The sequence below is a fragment of the Bacillus rossius genome, chromosome 14 (genome assembly GCF_032445375.1).
Source record: "Bacillus rossius redtenbacheri isolate Brsri chromosome 14, Brsri_v3, whole genome shotgun sequence".
Taxonomy (NCBI): Eukaryota; Metazoa; Arthropoda; class Insecta; order Phasmatodea; family Bacillidae; genus Bacillus; species Bacillus rossius.
Genome location: NC_086341.1, coordinates 26,458,716 through 26,477,291, shown reverse-complemented (window position 1 = coordinate 26,477,291; position 18,576 = coordinate 26,458,716). Strand labels below are relative to the sequence as shown.

At 41.2% G+C, this 18,576-nt stretch overlaps 1 protein-coding gene across 1 annotated transcript in view; it reads left to right on the top strand.

Annotated features, from left to right (window-relative positions):
* The window catches only part of LOC134539028 (tubulin glycylase 3A-like), a 47,701-nt gene that overhangs the window by 13,716 nt on the left and 15,409 nt on the right, over window positions 1-18,576 (top strand). Inside the window, exons 4-6 of the mRNA XM_063380701.1 lie at window positions 1,265-1,480; window positions 3,677-3,868; window positions 15,352-15,565. Of these exons, the coding sequence (XP_063236771.1) occupies window positions 1,265-1,480; window positions 3,677-3,868; window positions 15,352-15,565 (622 nt within the window). The remainder of the gene's footprint in view (window positions 1-1,264; window positions 1,481-3,676; window positions 3,869-15,351; window positions 15,566-18,576) is intronic.

Below are 18,576 nucleotides of genomic sequence, written 5' to 3'. Positions count from 1 at the left end.
GAAGTAGTGAACAAAGAATGAGGTCTCTGTTTAATTACTAGAAATAGGAAGTACAAGTGTAATCATAACATTTACTAAGGGAGATATGGATATTTTTAAAATTTTCACCCTTTATTTTTTCAATCCCTTGCAGCAATAGTTCGTCTAATCAAAAATTTCTTCAGACCAAAGTTTTAGATAAAAATTATATTATTTACAAACAATACAAATGAATTTGATGTTATGTCTATGAAGACAGTTATGATTTTTTTGTGAAAAATTACGACAGTTATCATGTTCACAAAATTGTGATATATATATATATATACACACACACATATATATGTATGTATATATGTATGTATGTATGTATGTATGTATGTATGTATGTATATATATATATATATACACACACACATACACACAGATATATATATATATATATACATATGTGTGTGTTTTTTTATCTTTTGTGTAACCATTGAAACTTGAACACTATATTGTTGCTATAAATACAGTTATATGTGAAATAAAATTTACACTCAAAGTATACGGAGTATGATAAAATTTCACTTAAAACTTTACAAATAATATACATGGATGCGAAAAAAAATACATTGTACATCTATTGCTGTTGTTAGTTGATGGTGGGGGGATAATCACAATTTCTGCCCCGGGTGAAGGAAATGCTTAATCCGTTCCTAAATAAACTTGAAGACAATTAATCCTTAGAGGTACCTAGGCAAAGCTGGCTATTCCATTTCAAAGAACAGTAGAAGCAAATGTTGCCAAATGTGAAACTCTAATCAAATTTTGAATCAAAGTTTTTTTTTCTTACTAGCAACCTAAACAGATATGAGTAAGAAATAAATATTACTTTCGGTTAAAGTAAGATTAAAAATGACTGTTAAAGGTTTCACAGCCACATTTTTAATAATTTCACTAATAATACTCCACAGATGCCATTTGTACTTTATGTTCAAAACATTTTTCATCTTTTAAGCACATGTATGTTATACTCACCACAGAAGTTTCTTGTACCTTAATCACATAAAAAACTACATGAAAATAATTTAACAATAACATCTGTGGCTAAATAAAATTGAAATAAAAAAAAACCTCATTTATGTATTTTGTTTCCCTGCATACATGAACAGTTCTGCATCCTCTTACATGTCTTGATTATGTAACCAAAGTTTTGAAGTAAATTTTTATATAACGTGCGTATTTACGACTACAAATGTAGGTATTGCGAACTGGTGATGTGTTCTGTAATGCACCGCAGGTGGGACTGTGCAGCTCTCTGCAGCAGCAACACTGGTACTACGAAGAAGGTGTTTCCAACACACTGTTCCCACGGTGCTACAACATCTACAACACAGAAGAGTTGGAAGCCTTCAAAGATGACTTCCACATGACAGCTAGCATCAGTCTCCTCAAGTGGCTGGTCGACAACTACGAAAACAAGAAAGATAAGGCCGTGTCTTCTACAGACGGAAAGGTTGGTCTCAACTCTGAGTGCAGTCTCGTTCTGGAACATCCCTTAGGTCAGTGAAGGGTCTTTTCTCTTACGCGTTCAAAACCACGGCCATCTAGCCGGATTAGCGATTTTACAGGATTCTTGAACGTTAATATAGTTTTGACGGAAATATAAAAAAAGTGAAAATATGAAATGCAACCTGCTAGAAAACAGAAAAAAATGTACTGAAATGAAAACTGATAGGCCTGTGCGAATACTAGTTTTTTTATGCAAAGCAAATATCAAATGTAATGTTTAAAAATTAGAAATTGCATATTGTTTCAAAATGATGGAATGTCTTTTTGTAGTTAGTTTATAAACCTTTCTTTTACTCTTGTCTTAAATCCTTTAAAACATAGTACACTAAAAAATATTTTATGAGCCACAGGTGTAGCTAATCTAAAATATAACTTTACAATACCTAAAAAAAGTATATTTGGTGCTGTATGAAATTGTTTTGTGTGCAAGTTTCCTTAGCATATTCTATTTTATTTAAGGTGTGTTATGCATGTACTAAATGAGAAAAATATTTCTAAATTTATTTAATTTTTATTTAGAAATTATATAAAAATTTTGAGAAAATGTTGTGATAGTTTGTTTAGTAAAAACCTCGTTATTGCAAAGTGACGAAATTATTGTGCCTTCAGATTTTTTATTATCGAGGTTTGACTGTACTTAAATTCAAGGGATTAACTTTTTTTTTACCAAAAGTTATATGAAACTATTTAAGTTCAGTATTTGAGACAGTGAATTTGTGAGTATTCAAGGCAAAACTCTTGACATGCACCCTTCTTGGTACTTTGGCCCCTCCTGGAATGTCTTCCTGGGCCCCACCCTTGGTCCACACTGGGCCAATTAGAGATGATGAGGATTGGATCGAAGATACAGGAATGGAGCATCGACTGCGTTAAGGAGAAGAAGTACCCCGAGGAAATCCAAGTGCTCACGGAAATGTCACCAGGTTCCCACTTGCAAACAAATGCGTGCGTTGAGTCCACGTTGCGACAGAAGTTAAACTAACTTGCTTATTATATTATTAGGCATAGGAATCATAATTCTCTTTACTTTGGTTTGAGATTGCAGATTAAAAAAAAATGCAAGTATGCGAGCCCTAATTATGCTATTGTGCAAGTATGCAAGTATGAACGTATGCGAGTACTATGAAAGTGTGCAAGTATGTGATAGTGCAAGCATGCAAGTGTTTAGAATGCAAGTATGCAAGGATGCGAGTGTGCAAGAATGCAATTGTACAAATATGCAAATGTGCAAGTATGCTTGTAAGAGAGTGTGCAAGTAAGATGCATCATTTATACCTCTCCCCTGCCATCTCCACCTCTACCTGTTCCTCCACCATGTACCTAACTATTCACCTCATGCGATCATAATTTTCGTAAAGCTCGATAATTGTAGCTCCCTCGGCAAAGAAGTTTCACTTAAAAAATCCAGGCTTGACCCCCCCTCGGAGAACCAAACTGTCTTTATCAGTGTGAGGCAAGCAATCTGATTATTTGACCACCATGGCACCCTTCAACGATCCATCACATCCGTCCGGTCCGTCCGTAAAAAAGCTGGGTGATTCACAATCATCCGCATATCAGTCAAATACTTTTCCATTTTGATGCTGTCAACGGACTATAAGGCTTAAATAGTGGTGAAAATGTCTCTTGTCTTGTATATGTAGATTAGTTTAAAGATTGTGAAAGTAAAGCTCTTATAAATCATTAAACTCAATTTTTTTTTGCTCTGAAGTTTATTTAATATAGTTTTCCTGCGATAGTTTTAAAGTTCACTGGTTGTGCCACTCGGCCATCTGGGGATGACATCAGTCTTACTTCTATGTCTCGGTCACTTTTTTTTATCAAACATCAAACTTTAAAATGTGTTCCAACATGAGTTAAAAACATTCAAAATGGAAGCAGCTAAACAAATGAATAAACTTTGAAATCCTTTTTGTCCATCCATCTGTTGAAATTTAAAACTTGGGACGGTTTTGACAGATGAACAGTTGGAATTTTTCGGGCCTTCTGATTGGCTGGATAGAGGTCCCGTGGTGGGAAAGTGACGGACGCGATGGATCAATGCGAGTCCAGCTTTGTTTGCATTGAAATGACTGACAAAATTTGCAGCATGCATGCACCCAAATGGATTGCTGACTACAGTCGTGACTTGCTGCTGCAGATCCCGGTAGCGGCCGTGGAATTCGCCATCTCCCGGTGCGACGAGTACGTCAGCGTGCAGACCCACGAGGACCTTGACCACGAGGTGTGCGGGCAGACGTGGGACCACCAGTGGGACCAGTTCCTCACGTGGTACTACATGGCCGTGCACAAGAACGAGCGGCTCGCGCAGGCGCCGGAACCCTCGATGCTGGTCGGTGCGATCACTGTCGACGAGGCTCGGGGGACATCGTGCGGGGCCGTCGAGGATGGGCTCCAGGGCCCCGGTTGAGATTCCAGATTTTTTGCTGATACGACAAAAATAATAAGTGTATTCATACAACAATTCACTGTAAACCTTAAAATTTATGCAATACATGCATATTACAATCACAGTCACTGCCATGGTAACATTTCAAGTTTTTAATTTTTTTTCAATCGTGGGGTTCGAAAAGTTTAACATTAATTAATTGAGAAGGGAACAGCCAAATCATTTGCCCCAGAGCTCTTGGCTCAACTCGACGGCCCTGCCACCCCATTGGGTATTTTTTACGCTGATTACAGACAGTGGGAAACCTCATTTTTAAAAAAAAACCTATCGGTACAAAACTCTCATTAATACAGAGTATTTTCACAGGCCCTGGAGTTAACATAGGAGTAACAGGGCTAATTTATTTGATACAAAAGTACGGTTATTTTTGTTCCAACGGTAAACAATAACGTGTAGTAAATAATTACATGTAGTTCATTGTAGATTGGGTGAAAAATTTAGAAATGTTATTCTTTTTAAATAATGGTAGTATAGGTAATTTCTGCCTAAATTCTTTTAAGTGTGATACATTAAATAAAATAATTACTTTTTAGCCACAGTTGTAGTCATCCTAAAATTGTATTTTATAATATCTAAAAAAATAAGTACATTTGGTGCGGTATGACATTGTGTGCAAGTTTAAAATTCGGTATTTGATTTTGATTTAGAAATTAAATACATATATTGATTAAATTTTGTAAAGGTATGGTTAAAACAGACCTTGTTATTGCAAAGTGACAAAATTATTATGGTCTATTCAGGTTTGTATTATTGAGGACTGACTGTATTTATAAACAAACATGCCAAAAATGAGACTAGAGAAGTAAAGTTGTATGCATAACCAGGCCGTTGAAAACCAGAACATTAACTTCATGTGAATATCATGTGAGCATCATGAGTCTATTAGTCAGGCAAAAGGCTTTTTAAATATAAATATTTGCAAGGATTTTTTTAAAAATAGCAGAAAATGTGTATGTAGCACAAAACTTTACAACAAAAAGTAACCTGCATGACTTATACAGTTAAAAATCCGTAGGAATTGTAATAAAACAAAAATAGATAACTTGAAGGATGAAGCCAAGAATTAAGGGAATTTCGATCCACTGTCTTAAATTTCTTAAATTTTTACTCATCCATCGAATTTCTTTGGCATGACAAGACTAAAAAATGACAGATTCCTAAGCCTAAATAGCAAGACTATTACACATGATAAATCCTATTTACACAGAACATGTGCAGCGTGGGGGTATCCAGTTAAGCATACCACCAGGGTGCATCCATGCGCCACCAAACACTCCTACTGATTATCCTACTCATGCAAGCGAAGTGTATGGGGGCACAAGAAAATCGTGTGTGGGGTCTTTGCTAGAAAAGACAGTTAAGCAGAAAGTGATAAATCATAAATACAAATAAAGAACATGAGTCGCACTCAACAACGTTATAATTTCGCAAACTTAACACATATACATACACTGTCAACGGATTCGATGCCAGCTAGAGGCATGTGCGTAGCAAATACAAATTAGCATACATTTACTGAAGTTTATTCCCTTCACAATGATTTTCACTCCTTATGTCTTTACTGAGTCCTTACTTATGGAAAAAACTAGGGTGAACCTTGTGCCCAATGTACTCTGATTCAACAAACAAACTACTACTGCGTATCTCTTACAGTCGTACGAAACAACAAGCAACAAGCAACAAGTTAATAATCTTTCTCTCTCTCCGTTACAAGTTGAATTTCCTAGGCATGCCCTGGATCATGCAGTATAAAACAGTCGCCTCTGACAATGGGGATAGACATTTGCTCAATTTCTGTGCGAAATTATGACTCAGTTACCACACACTATAAGAGAGGAGAGAAACCAATATTCAAGTATACGTGCGTACGCATTACGTTACGGCCCGGAGGCGAGCGAAGACCAAAATCATAGTGAACATTATGTCATTACACACGTGATTCACAAGACGTACGTTGCTGTTAACAACTTTAGGAACTGACTCAATATACATACAGACTATACGAGCGGTCCAAACACGTGTAGGGGCAAGGAATTATGTACTACAAAATAAACCAACACCTAATATAACGTTAATTGTGCACTCCTCGAAAAAAACATATTAAATATCTATTACTCATAGAGAGCGTAGTCCCGCGGACAGAAATGCAAGCCCAAGAGAGAAGCGAGGGATCGGTTACATGGTTTGTTACAGCTACAATTTTCAGTGGGTCTCGTCATGATGACATTCACTGCCAAGCCTAGGTAAGCGTAATACAGAGAAGTGCTCAAACAAAATATGCTAGATCACGGGGGGTATGCCTTAACCAAATGGCTCCGGTCGGGGGTACAGCTGGGAGGAAAAGAAAGAGGGCAAAATCGAGGCAAAACGATGCGTAAAATTACGTCATACGGAGCTGAAAGCTCTTATGAAAAAAAAAAAATACAAGGGCGGCATCGGGCACTTAACGTGCTTACTTCTAAACCAAAAGCAATCAAAGCGTGGTCTGGATGCCGTTGAAATAAGTTAAGAGTCCACTGCCGACAATGCAAGTCGCGCAGCAACTAAAATCAAAACCACATGCAGGAGGGAGTAAGCAAATGCTTCCAGCACAAAGAAAAATAAATTAAGTGAAGGTCAAAGTCAAAAGGGATGGCTACATGAAAATCAAGGCTGGCAAGCATATTTAATATTTACGTTACTCGCACAGCCATCGTGTGCACACACTAACTCCGTCTCCTGAAGAATTTTACCTAGACGAGCTGCCCCTCGACCGGGCCAGAGACGACCTGCTTCCACCAAGAGAGACCCACGAAATAGACAATTAAAAGTTATACGCGCTCATTTATACTATTCGCTAGATGGCGTTGCAGTCGCTACAATTGAGGAGAGGCTAGGGGGAAAGAAAGGGAAGGGGAAATTGGCACCTTGAGGCGGAGAGGGGTTAAGAGGGGAGAAGGAAAGGAAGGCTGCGGCACGGAGATGACGTCACAGAAGCGCGGCGGGCGCTTCAACCCCCACCCCTTACGAAGTCTTCTGCCCTGTGAGCCCGAGCTTAAAGTCGTGTTGAAGTTCAGTGTTTGTGACATGAGCCAACTTCTTGTATCTTGCGAACGCCTTGATTCAGACGATGTAGAAATGACTTGAAACTAGCCGGATCGTGCCGCTGGAGGGGGGCAGCAACGTGTTCGTTTCAGCGGTGCGACGGGTGGCAGCTCCAACAGGGGACCGCGATCTCCTTGGTGCTGCACAAGTAGAATACAGGCGACTCGCGTCCGACGTGTCGCTGACAGGTCCCCCTCCATTTTTTTCTGAAGTGAAAGAGAGAAACGATAAGCGCCGTATCAGGTGACCTATTCTGGCGGTACAAGGTTGCAAGGGGTTCAGGCAGCGCTCGGCGCTTTTCCTCGTCTCAGCCACTCAGCGCTAAGTGGCGGACATCGGAACTCTGCAGCATCCTTCCCGCAGACGTCTTCTGGCGGGCCGAGAATACCTCTAGAGCTGAACCGCGGCGGCGGTGGCGTCCGAACAGCGGAGAGTCTGTCACCAGATCTCCACGCCGTCCAACAGTCTCCTCACCCCGCAGCAGTCAAGGGCTGGCGGCGTAGGGGGCGGAGGGGCAGCGGCAAAGCAGAGACGTAGCAGGCTTCTCGTAGAGTTGTCCGCGCACGGCCCAAGGGAGGGGTAGAAAGGAGGCGCGCGCGCTTGAAGGAAACTGTAATCATCAACTGAACTGCGACTGAACACTATATCCTGTTACTAACAATTCTACAATCTAATTAGAAAACATACCTAAAGTAGTAATGCACACACCAAAAAAAAAAAAAAAAAAAACTTAAGTATCTCAAGGCTTCCACTAGCCGCCAAAACGTTGCATTAAATCACTGAATGAAACGCTTTAGCTGTGTTACGTGTGCCTTACGCCACTTACGTTTATTGCTCATTAGCTGTAACTGAACAGTGTTAGCTGCTAAAAACTTAGTAATCAAAAACGGCCCATCATAGGGCGGCAAAAGTTTGACGTTTAGGCTAGCCGCTAATGAGGGCAAAACGTAAGAGCGGCAGAGCACAACGTCGCCAACAGCGAATGAATGGGCTGCCCTTTTTGCATCATAATTTCGTGCCACGTTTTCCCTAGCCTTAGCTAAATTCTTAGTAACGTCTTCCAAGACACGATCTAACTCTACACTTGACAAACTAGAGTCGACAGGTGGCAACCCCCACTGGTTGAGCAAGGGTAAGGTAAGTTCCCTCCCCAGGAAAGGCACGGAGGGGGGATGCCCTGTAGAACTGTGATGAGCTGCGTTCAAACCAATATTTAAAAGTTCAAGATCGGCGTCCCAGAGAGTCTGGTCGGCGCGGTAGAACGAAGTGAAAATTCCCTTGAGAACCTTGTTGGTTCTCTCACTCATATTTCCCTGTGGAAAATACGGTGAACTGTACACCGGCTTTACAGAAAATTCAAACAAGAAATTTTTGTATAAGTTCGACTGAAAGTATTTAGCGTTGTCTGATACTACAATACACGGCGGGCCTAAGATTTTAAACACCTGTTCCTTAAGAACTTTTACTATGGACGACGCCTTCATGTTTTTAAGGGGGGTTAAAACAACAAATTTAGTAAAAATATCTAGAATTACTAATAAGCATACGTTGCCCTTTTTTGATCGCGTCAGCGGTCCGAAAATATCAATATGCAGAACCTGCCAAGGGGCGACGGGAGCGTCGGCACAGTAAAGCCCTACTTTAGCATTGTGTGGGGGCTTTGATAGCTGACAGTCAATACAGGCGCGTACAAAATCGCGCACGTCTTGACGCATTTCTGGCCAGAAAAAATGTTGGGCAATTTTACGATATGTTTTATCTATTCCCATGTGCCCACCCACAAGTGAGGCATGGAAATATGTGATAATCATACCCTTAAGTTTTTCAGGGACGACAACTTTCTGAGCTCGTCCTGACGGGCCAGCATACACTAACAACCCATCCTTCTCGGCAAAGGGTAAGGCCATTCCACATTGCAAATCGTTCCGGATTCGAATACATGCAGGATCATCCTGCTGGCAGGCTTTCAGGTTTATGAAGGATTCGGGGAAGATTTTGCACACCGAAATAAACTCAACCGCATCCGGGGGGGAAGGGTTATCAATTTCAAAATCATCCGGGTTGAACATTCTAGATAAACTGTCGGCCACAACGTTCTCCGCACCTCTTAGGTGATGGATTACAAATCGGAATTTTGACAACCGCAGTATCCAACGCCCAAGCTTCCCGAGCTGCGAGGGATGATTGCACAGCCAACTTAAGGCCTGGTTGTCTGTATACAGGTCGAACTCTCTACAATCCAAGTAACACTCGAATTTTTCGAGTCCGAAAAGGCACGCAAGGGCCTCCTTCTCATAGGTGCCCAAGCGGCGCTCTGACTCTGAGAGGGTTCGACTTGCGAAAGCAATTGGTCTCAATTTTCCGTTCTCCATGTGTCCGAGGACGGCTCCAAGGGCTACTGAGGAAGCATCAACCTGCAGGGCAAAACGTTTATTGAAGTCGGGGAGAATTAACACGGGGGCGGAACACAAGCATTTTCTTAGAGATTGAAAGGCCGTTTCCTGTTCCTCACCCCAAACAAAAGCAGCGTTTTTCTTTCGCAACCGATTCAACGGCGCGCAAATCGTGGCAAAATCTGGGATAAAACGCGCATAATACCCCAGCATGCCGAGAAATTTTTGAATTCCCTTCAAAGTCTTTGGACGCGGAAAAGTAGCCACGGGGGCGACCTTATCCGGATCCATGTGAAGTTTCCCTTCTGAAATTACATAGCCTAAAAATTTTACTGAGTCTTGTGCCAAGGAAATTTTATGTGGATTAACAGTAAGATGCGCGTTTCTCAGACGTGCCAAGACTTGCTTAAGGTGATCAAGATGTTCTGAAAGTGAATTACTATATACAATTATGTCGTCGATATAGTTAAAAACAAATTTGTATTTAAGGTCGCTTAGCACATGGTCCAGAACACGGCTCATGGCTTCGCTCCCGAAACTTACACCCATCGGAATTCTGTTGAATTCGTAGTGGCCAAAAGGGGTTGAAAAGGCAGTGTATTTTCTACAGGCGGGATCAAGCAAGCATTGATGGTAACTGTCGTTGAGGTCGATGATGGAAAATATTTTGGCTTTACCCAAGTGTTGTAAGGCGCTCTCTACCGTCGGTATTGGCCAAACTGGATGAATTACCTTCTTGTTGAGAGGTTTAAAGTTATGCACAAGGCGCCACTCAGAGCCCCCCTTCTTAGCAACCAAAAAAGTAGGGGTGCAAAACTCGGATGTCGAAGGGGTAACGACGCCGGCAGCGAGTAATCTGTCGATAATGGCGCGCATGGCCTGCAGCTTAGGGGGAGAAACCTTCAAATATTTGGCAAAAACGGGCACTTCGTCGGTAACATGAAAACGAAAAGGCAAGATGTCACATCTGCCGATCTTACGTGTTATCACGTCAGGAAACTCCCGCACGAGAGCGGCGATGGCTTGATCGCGCATCGCGTTATCGGAATCATTGCAACTCATAACTATGGGTTCGCGGACCTCATGACGTAAACGAATTTTTACAGCAGGAGCGAAATCAAATTGCAATTCATGGTTGGCGGGACTGAGTCGACAGCGTGATTTGCCCAAAAAATCTAAGCCAAGGATTAGATTCGGCAAAATCCCGGGGACAACGACAAACGGCCAACTCCAGGAAAATCCATGGATTTTAAAATGAATTATAATAGATTTACATGTGCGTATGCCTTGCCCGTTAGCGACAACGATATTCCTTACGGAATCATCCGATACAACTCGTTGTGAAAGTTGAGGGTACAACTGCACTAATGTGATGAAACATTTTTCACTAATAACAGACCGGGTAGCACCGGTATCGACTAAGGCTGGAAATAAATGTTTCTGAATTTTAATTGGGAGGAAATGTAAATGAGTGGGTTCAGAGGATTTTTTGAGTAGCCGACGGATACGACCTCTTTTCCGTCCCGTCCAGATTAGTTTTCCGCACGAGGCTGTCTCTCAGTTCCCGTGCAGTCGCTCCTATAATGTCCCACTGCCTTACACCGAAAACATCTACGTTGATTTATTTCCACCCGCGGAACAGTACACTCATACGTGACGTGTCCAAAGGCGCTACAATTGGCACACCTGCCGGCTCCGCGGCGGGTGTCCAAGGTCACTAGCTGCCGTGACTGGGTCAAGGTCGCGGACCGCGAGCCCACGGGCGCGGTTACCTCAGGCGGTAAACTCATGGCCGCGCGAGCTGCGGCCCGCGCCTCGGGCCCAGGCGTGAAATGGGCAGAACGCTCGCCGCGAGGCAGGCTGTCAAACACACGAGGCGTGGAGGTGTCTGCCACGTCACGGAGTTTCGGGCTACGGGGAGTGAGAACGGGGGGGGCGGACTGCGACGTAAAAATACGTCCGTCAAAACGAGAGTCATTTTTCACCGAGCTGGGGCGCTTTGCCGGGAACTCAGCTTGATACTTAGCAAGAGAAACAAGGCGACTTTCCACTTCGCCCGCCCAAGTCCGTAGGCTTGCGAGCGAGGTGGGAGGAGCGAGCATCGAGCAGTTCTGCCACACCACGGGGGCCAAATTACCCAAAATAAGTTGGACAAACTCCTCTTCCGGGGTACCCAGCTCTAAGGCTCCCGCGTACGCGGTAACCGACGTGACATATTCCATAATGGTTTCATCTGGGTTTTGGAAGCGCCACACTAGCTCCCTCTTACAGGCATCTAGAACCCTAGGCGGACACACTGAACATACCAGTGATTTTTTAAACTTATCAAAGCTCGTACCCTGAGCAATGGCCTCATTTAACAGAGGTACATGGATGTCCGTAACTTTACTTAAGAGTGCTTTCAGAAAAGCCTCAAGTGGAACTAAATTTAATTTATGCAGGCTCTCAGCCTTAATCACAAAATCTAAGATCTGCCTGGGATCACTTCCACCCAGGAACGGGATGGTTTTAAGGGCGGCAAAAAAAAGTTTTACGTTAAATGAGGACGAGGAAGGACTCACATCAGCTGGGGGCTGCCTGGTCGTGACTTCAGATGCGGCTCCTGCGGATTTACGCAGGTAGTCAACCAAACGCGCCCTCATCTCGGCGACGGTATCGGTGTCCGCCAAGGGCAGACCATTTTCCTCGAGATGCAGCGCCAAATCGGTCTTGTGCAACTGGTAAACCCAGCTCACGGAGACGGCCATGGTGCACCGAAACAAACAATACAAACGGATTTATCACTATAATCTGCCTAAAGAGCAGAGTAGCGCAGTTTTGCAGCGTGGGGGTATCCAGTTAAGCATACCACCAGGGTGCATCCATGCGCCACCAAACACTCCTACTGATTATCCTACTCATGCAAGCGAAGTGTATGGGGGCACAAGAAAATCGTGTGTGGGGTCTTTGCTAGAAAAGACAGTTAAGCAGAAAGTGATAAATCATAAATACAAATAAAGAACATGAGTCGCACTCAACGACGTTATAATTTCGCAAACTTAACACATATACATACACTGTCAACGGATTCGATGCCAGCTAGAGGCATGTGCGTAGCAAATACAAATTAGCATACATTTACTGAAGTTTATTCCCTTCACAATGATTTTCACTCCTTATGTCTTTACTGAGTCCTTACTTATGGAAAAAACTAGGGTGAACCTTGTGCCCAATGTACTCTGATTCAACAAACAAACTACTACTGCGTATCTCTTACAGTCGTACGAAACAACAAGCAACAAGCAACAAGTTAATAATCTTTCTCTCTCTCCGTTACAAGTTGAATTTCCTAGGCATGCCCTGGATCATGCAGTATAAAACAGTCGCCTCTGACAATGGGGATAGACATTTGCTCAATTTCTGTGCGAAATTATGACTCAGTTACCACACACTATAAGAGAGGAGAGAAACCAATATTCAAGTATACGTGCGTACGCATTACGTTACGGCCCGGAGGCGAGCGAAGACCAAAATCATAGTGAACATTATGTCATTACACACGTGATTCACAAGACGTACGTTGCTGTTAACAACTTTAGGAACTGACTCAATATACATACAGACTATACGAGCGGTCCAAACACGTGTAGGGGCAAGGAATTATGTACTACAAAATAAACCAACACCTAATATAACGTTAATTGTGCACTCCTCGAAAAAAACATATTAAATATCTATTACTCATAGAGAGCGTAGTCCCGCGGACAGAAATGCAAGCCCAAGAGAGAAGCGAGGGATCGGTTACATGGTTTGTTACAGCTACAATTTTCAGTGGGTCTCGTCATGATGACATTCACTGCCAAGCCTAGGTAAGCGTAATACAGAGAAGTGCTCAAACAAAATATGCTAGATCACGGGGGGTATGCCTTAACCAAATGGCTCCGGTCGGGGGTACAGCTGGGAGGAAAAGAAAGAGGGCAAAATCGAGGCAAAACGATGCGTAAAATTACGTCATACGGAGCTGAAAGCTCTTATGAAAAAAAAAAAATACAAGGGCGGCATCGGGCACTTAACGTGCTTACTTCTAAACCAAAAGCAATCAAAGCGTGGTCTGGATGCCGTTGAAATAAGTTAAGAGTCCACTGCCGACAATGCAAGTCGCGCAGCAACTAAAATCAAAACCACATGCAGGAGGGAGTAAGCAAATGCTTCCAGCACAAAGAAAAATAAATTAAGTGAAGGTCAAAGTCAAAAGGGATGGCTACATGAAAATCAAGGCTGGCAAGCATATTTAATATTTACGTTACTCGCACAGCCATCGTGTGCACACACTAACTCCGTCTCCTGAAGAATTTTACCTAGACGAGCTGCCCCTCGACCGGGCCAGAGACGACCTGCTTCCACCAAGAGAGACCCACGAAATAGACAATTAAAAGTTATACGCGCTCATTTATACTATTCGCTAGATGGCGTTGCAGTCGCTACAATTGAGGAGAGGCTAGGGGGAAAGAAAGGGAAGGGGAAATTGGCACCTTGAGGCGGAGAGGGGTTAAGAGGGGAGAAGGAAAGGAAGGCTGCGGCACGGAGATGACGTCACAGAAGCGCGGCGGGCGCTTCACATGGATATTAGGAAAGAAATATGCCATAGTCTATTGTAAGGAAACATTCCAGCATTTGCCTGGAGTGACGATAGAAAAACCTAAATCAGAATGGCTTTGCAGTGATTCGAACCCAGATCCACTTTGTTATCACTGTGCCACCTCATGCCCTGACAAAGCAATGGTTTGGTACATGCTAGATCATGATCATGTTATTTCATTTTCAGTTTATGAACAGCAACTTTTTTTTCAATGGTTGATTTCAAACATGTTTAGATAAGGCTGAATGAATTTAATATGGCTTAATCGCTTCAACACTGAGTCCTTAGAGACGAGGGTTATAACAAAAAGTTATCATCATTCCTAAAATATTTTTATTTTATTTTTATTTTTACATTTTCACACACGATTGTAAAAAAATTCATAATATAACCATAATAAATTGTTTATAAAAGGTTTTAGTAGTAAAAAGTCCTTATTTAAACTCAAAGGAAAATCAGCCCTATCATGTACTGAAAGAATGAAAACTTGTGGTATGCAGTTTCGAATTAACTGTTTCTATGTAGCCTTTCTCAAAACTCTTTATTTTTAATAAACCATTCATTAAATAAAAGAAGAAATGGTTTCCCAAAATTCTGAAAATCTTAGCTTACCATGGCTTTGAGGAAACCTAACTTTTCTTGATTTAATAAATGTAATACTATACAAAAAATAGTTTAAGATGAATGGTTAATGCATAACTGTGTAACACATGATTTCATGCTTTCACAATATCAGTACATGTTACGATTGACATGATAATCCGCCTCCACGTTCATAAAAACCGTTAAATATGGACTTGTTTAATTAGGGGGTGGGGAAAACCTTTTATTTATTTATATTTATTTATTTAGGAACATTTAATAATTAGTAAATCATTTCTTTACAAATTTATAATGTAGGAAATAAGAAAAACACAAAAAAAAAATTAAGTTAGGAATAGTTGTATTTTTTTTAAATTTTATTTTGCTATCTAATACAGGAAATAACCTTGCATTTTTATTGTAATTTTTAGTGATTCTGAATAATAGATCATTTGTTTTACTTAAAGTATAAATTAAAGATTGCTTACGCCTATTAAAAGTAGACATTCTAATTCCAGTATTGTGAAGAAAATAATTACAATTAATTGTATTTTTGTAACAATTGTGTACAAATACACAATGAACAATTAAAAATGGTTATGTTATGTGTTTATTTAGAATCACGTGCAAAAGCACACAATATTAAAAGCAAGACAGTTAAAGTTTTCCCACCACGACCTCGGCTCCAGCTGCTGTACAACCTGGCGGTCCACACCCTGGAGAAGGTGCAGAAGCACTGGTCGCAGATGCACCTGGACGGGATGCTGAACGTGTGGATCGTGAAGCCGGGCGCCAACTCGCGGGGGCGCGGCATCCAGCTGATGAACCGCATGGAGAAGGTCCTGGCCAAAGTGAACCCGGCCTTCGTCAAGGAGACCAGATACGTCGTGCAGAAGTACATCGGTGAGTGCAGTGCTTGCTCGCGACAAACCTTAGGTCGGGTGCTACCATTTTGTCTGATGGTAGATGACTCACAAGTGTTTGTATAAAAGCAATGCACATAGAATCAAACGTGGCACGGTCAGACATTGAATGACTGCTCCAACTTGGTCGCGAGCAGAATGTCTGATGGCTGCAGTGTTCTGTGCATGCCTGAGTATAAAAAAAATTATCAAAAAGGCATGCCATAGTGTGTTTACAACATAGTACGCTTTCAATAATTCAATGAATTAAAAGGCTAATCTCATCAGCAACAAGAGTGCAGAAAATTTGGGCGTGAACCCGCCAGGAATGGAACTCAGATATTTTTTTCAGGAGGCGAGTTATCTAACCATTCTACCACTGTGGCCACTTTGAATAATACTGAAATTTTATAATGAAAATATTATTTTGGACATAAGCCATTGCTGGTTTGCAATGTATGTCAGAGAGAAACTACAAGAATAGACAAGAAATATGAATGGACAACCATACAGAAAAACAAGTCAAAATTAGCGGGCAATAGAGGGAGTCGAACACATATAAACTCCTGTTTTCCAGTGTCCACTACTAGTCTGGTTTGTGCCTGATGACAGGAACAGATGTGAGTCCCTTAAACGTCGCAGCTACTTTGTCTTGGGAAGCCCAGTGTGTTCGTCTGTGCCATCGTCATCGTGCTGTCCAGAGTTGCCTGTCAAGTTTCAGTTTCATTGCTGGGTTTGCCTGTACATCGCTGTTTTCCCAGATTATCTGTTTTGTATCATCATTGGGGTCATCTGTCTGTCACTGTGTTGTCCAAGTTTATTGTTTGTCTGTTCTTTCTGTTCTTGTTGCAACTGTCTCGTCGTCGTCAGCCCACTGTGTTCGTCTGCGCTGTGATATTTTTTTCTGACTTTCTTTGTCCATTCCTGTGTTTTCTCTATGACACATAGTGAAGGTCAGCAATGGCGCATGTCCATAAAAATGTTTTAAACCAATCTGCCCCATTGCAAGGATCATTAAAAGAATGTATGAAATTTCACAGTGTGAAAATATCAGAGTTACTGGAACTGAGAATATTAATATAATGCTAATTAAATAACAAATAAGTAATTAATGTACAGGGTTGCACTCTACGACCAGGTAACTCCATCAGAGATTTCTAAGCACCGGACTTCAGGAAAAATTTCTTACATATGACAACATGAATTTTGATTCACTTAGAAAATGATTCAAGACTGTTTTGGTGGTTAGCTAACATGATAATTGCTCACTGACTTTGCTCAGGCTACATTGAATAGTAGCTCAAAACGTATAAATCCTCACAGTGAAAATCATTGAAAACATAAAATACGCACAACCATTTTTTTACTAACATGCAAGCAAATTGTCTGCTCATACTCCACAAGGATAAGAATTTGAATGTGCTGAATAATGGTAGTACACACTGTAAACCATATTACGTACATAATTTTGAACACAGGTTTTGAAAATCAAAAAAAGTTTACTGCGGAATCATTCTAGGCAGTTAAAAATCACTTGACATTATGGTAATGAATTTACAATGTTAATACATACATGGTTCGTACCCTCTTGTGCATAAAAAAATTAAGGAATTTTTAATGACCCCTTAACTTCATTGCTGTCACTACTATAAAAAAAAATCACTCAAGAAAACAACAATCTTTGGAAAACCTATCTAACCCAAGCATAGCGTCTGTATCAAATTTGTAGCCCTAACTTTTAATTTGATCACTAATTACATTTACTTTATAAGTTAAAAGTGAGACAGTACAACCAGGGCCGGTCCTAGGGCGGTGCGAGCGGTGCGACCGCACCGGGCGCCATCAAGGGAGGGGGCGCCGAAATCAACCGACACATGAGAAGAACGACGTTGACGATCGGTCTCACGGGAAAATGGACGAATTGAGGTACCCGCCCTCCGAAATCACGGTGTCAGATCTCCAAATTGAATGAATCCAAATTAATAATGATTATGTGTACGACAGCTCTTTTAACGTGGCTCATTCGTATTACATTACTAGCAATTGTTTATTTACATCCTGTGTCCCACAGTTTACAGTGGCGCTTCATCCGGCCGTTACTTGAACTGCTTGGCGCCTGAGTCTTCCAATTTCCAGTCGTTCATAGGGGCAAGTGGGGCATGGGGTTAAATTTCGTCCGTCACTTGTTTCGCTAGGCAAGCATTGTCTATTGAATTGCCAAGTCGTTCAAACATGCGCGAGTGTATATCTGTGTTGTACAGTGTGTGTGTCGTTAGATTATTACAGAAGAATTCTTAATAGAAAACAGAAGTAGGTAAGTATTGTTTATATGAGTTCCTTTCTAGTAGTGGAGCACAGATGCGGATACCGATTAATCGCATATAAACAGCAACGTATCCAAAGTTTTGTAAATATGGCGTCTTCGTGCATGTTCGGCGATGTTTGTTTTAACGAATAAGAAATACATATTACGACAAGACGTTGGCGACACTTAATTTCCATACATATACATTGCATTGAAATGTTATTAACGTTTACTTGTTCTAAACGTTTACAATCGTTCTGAAATTATCTCCGTTATTTTAGTACAGTTATTTTCCGATAAGAATCTTAACTTATTTAAATGTTAACATATGATTATACACAAAGGCCAAACATGAATAGCGTAATAATTTATTACCATATAAAGCGAACGTTTCAAGAATCGGTAATCGGTAAAGTCATATCAGTGCACCACTACTTTCTAGTGTATTCTGTGGTACTGCGATAAGACATATCCACTTATCAACGAACGAAACCACACGGCGAGATTAAACACGGTGTCTTAGGCATTTAATGATTATGCGCGTTTGTCGAGTACGTTTCTCCTTGCAGCCCGATGTACTGCGCTTTTGTAGTGTATTTATTATAGTGTATGTATGATAGCTTTTGTATGGAAGTGATGTACCTGTTACGTAATAACTATTATTTAATCTTTGCCTATACTGCGTTTTATATATAAGGTGGTAAAGG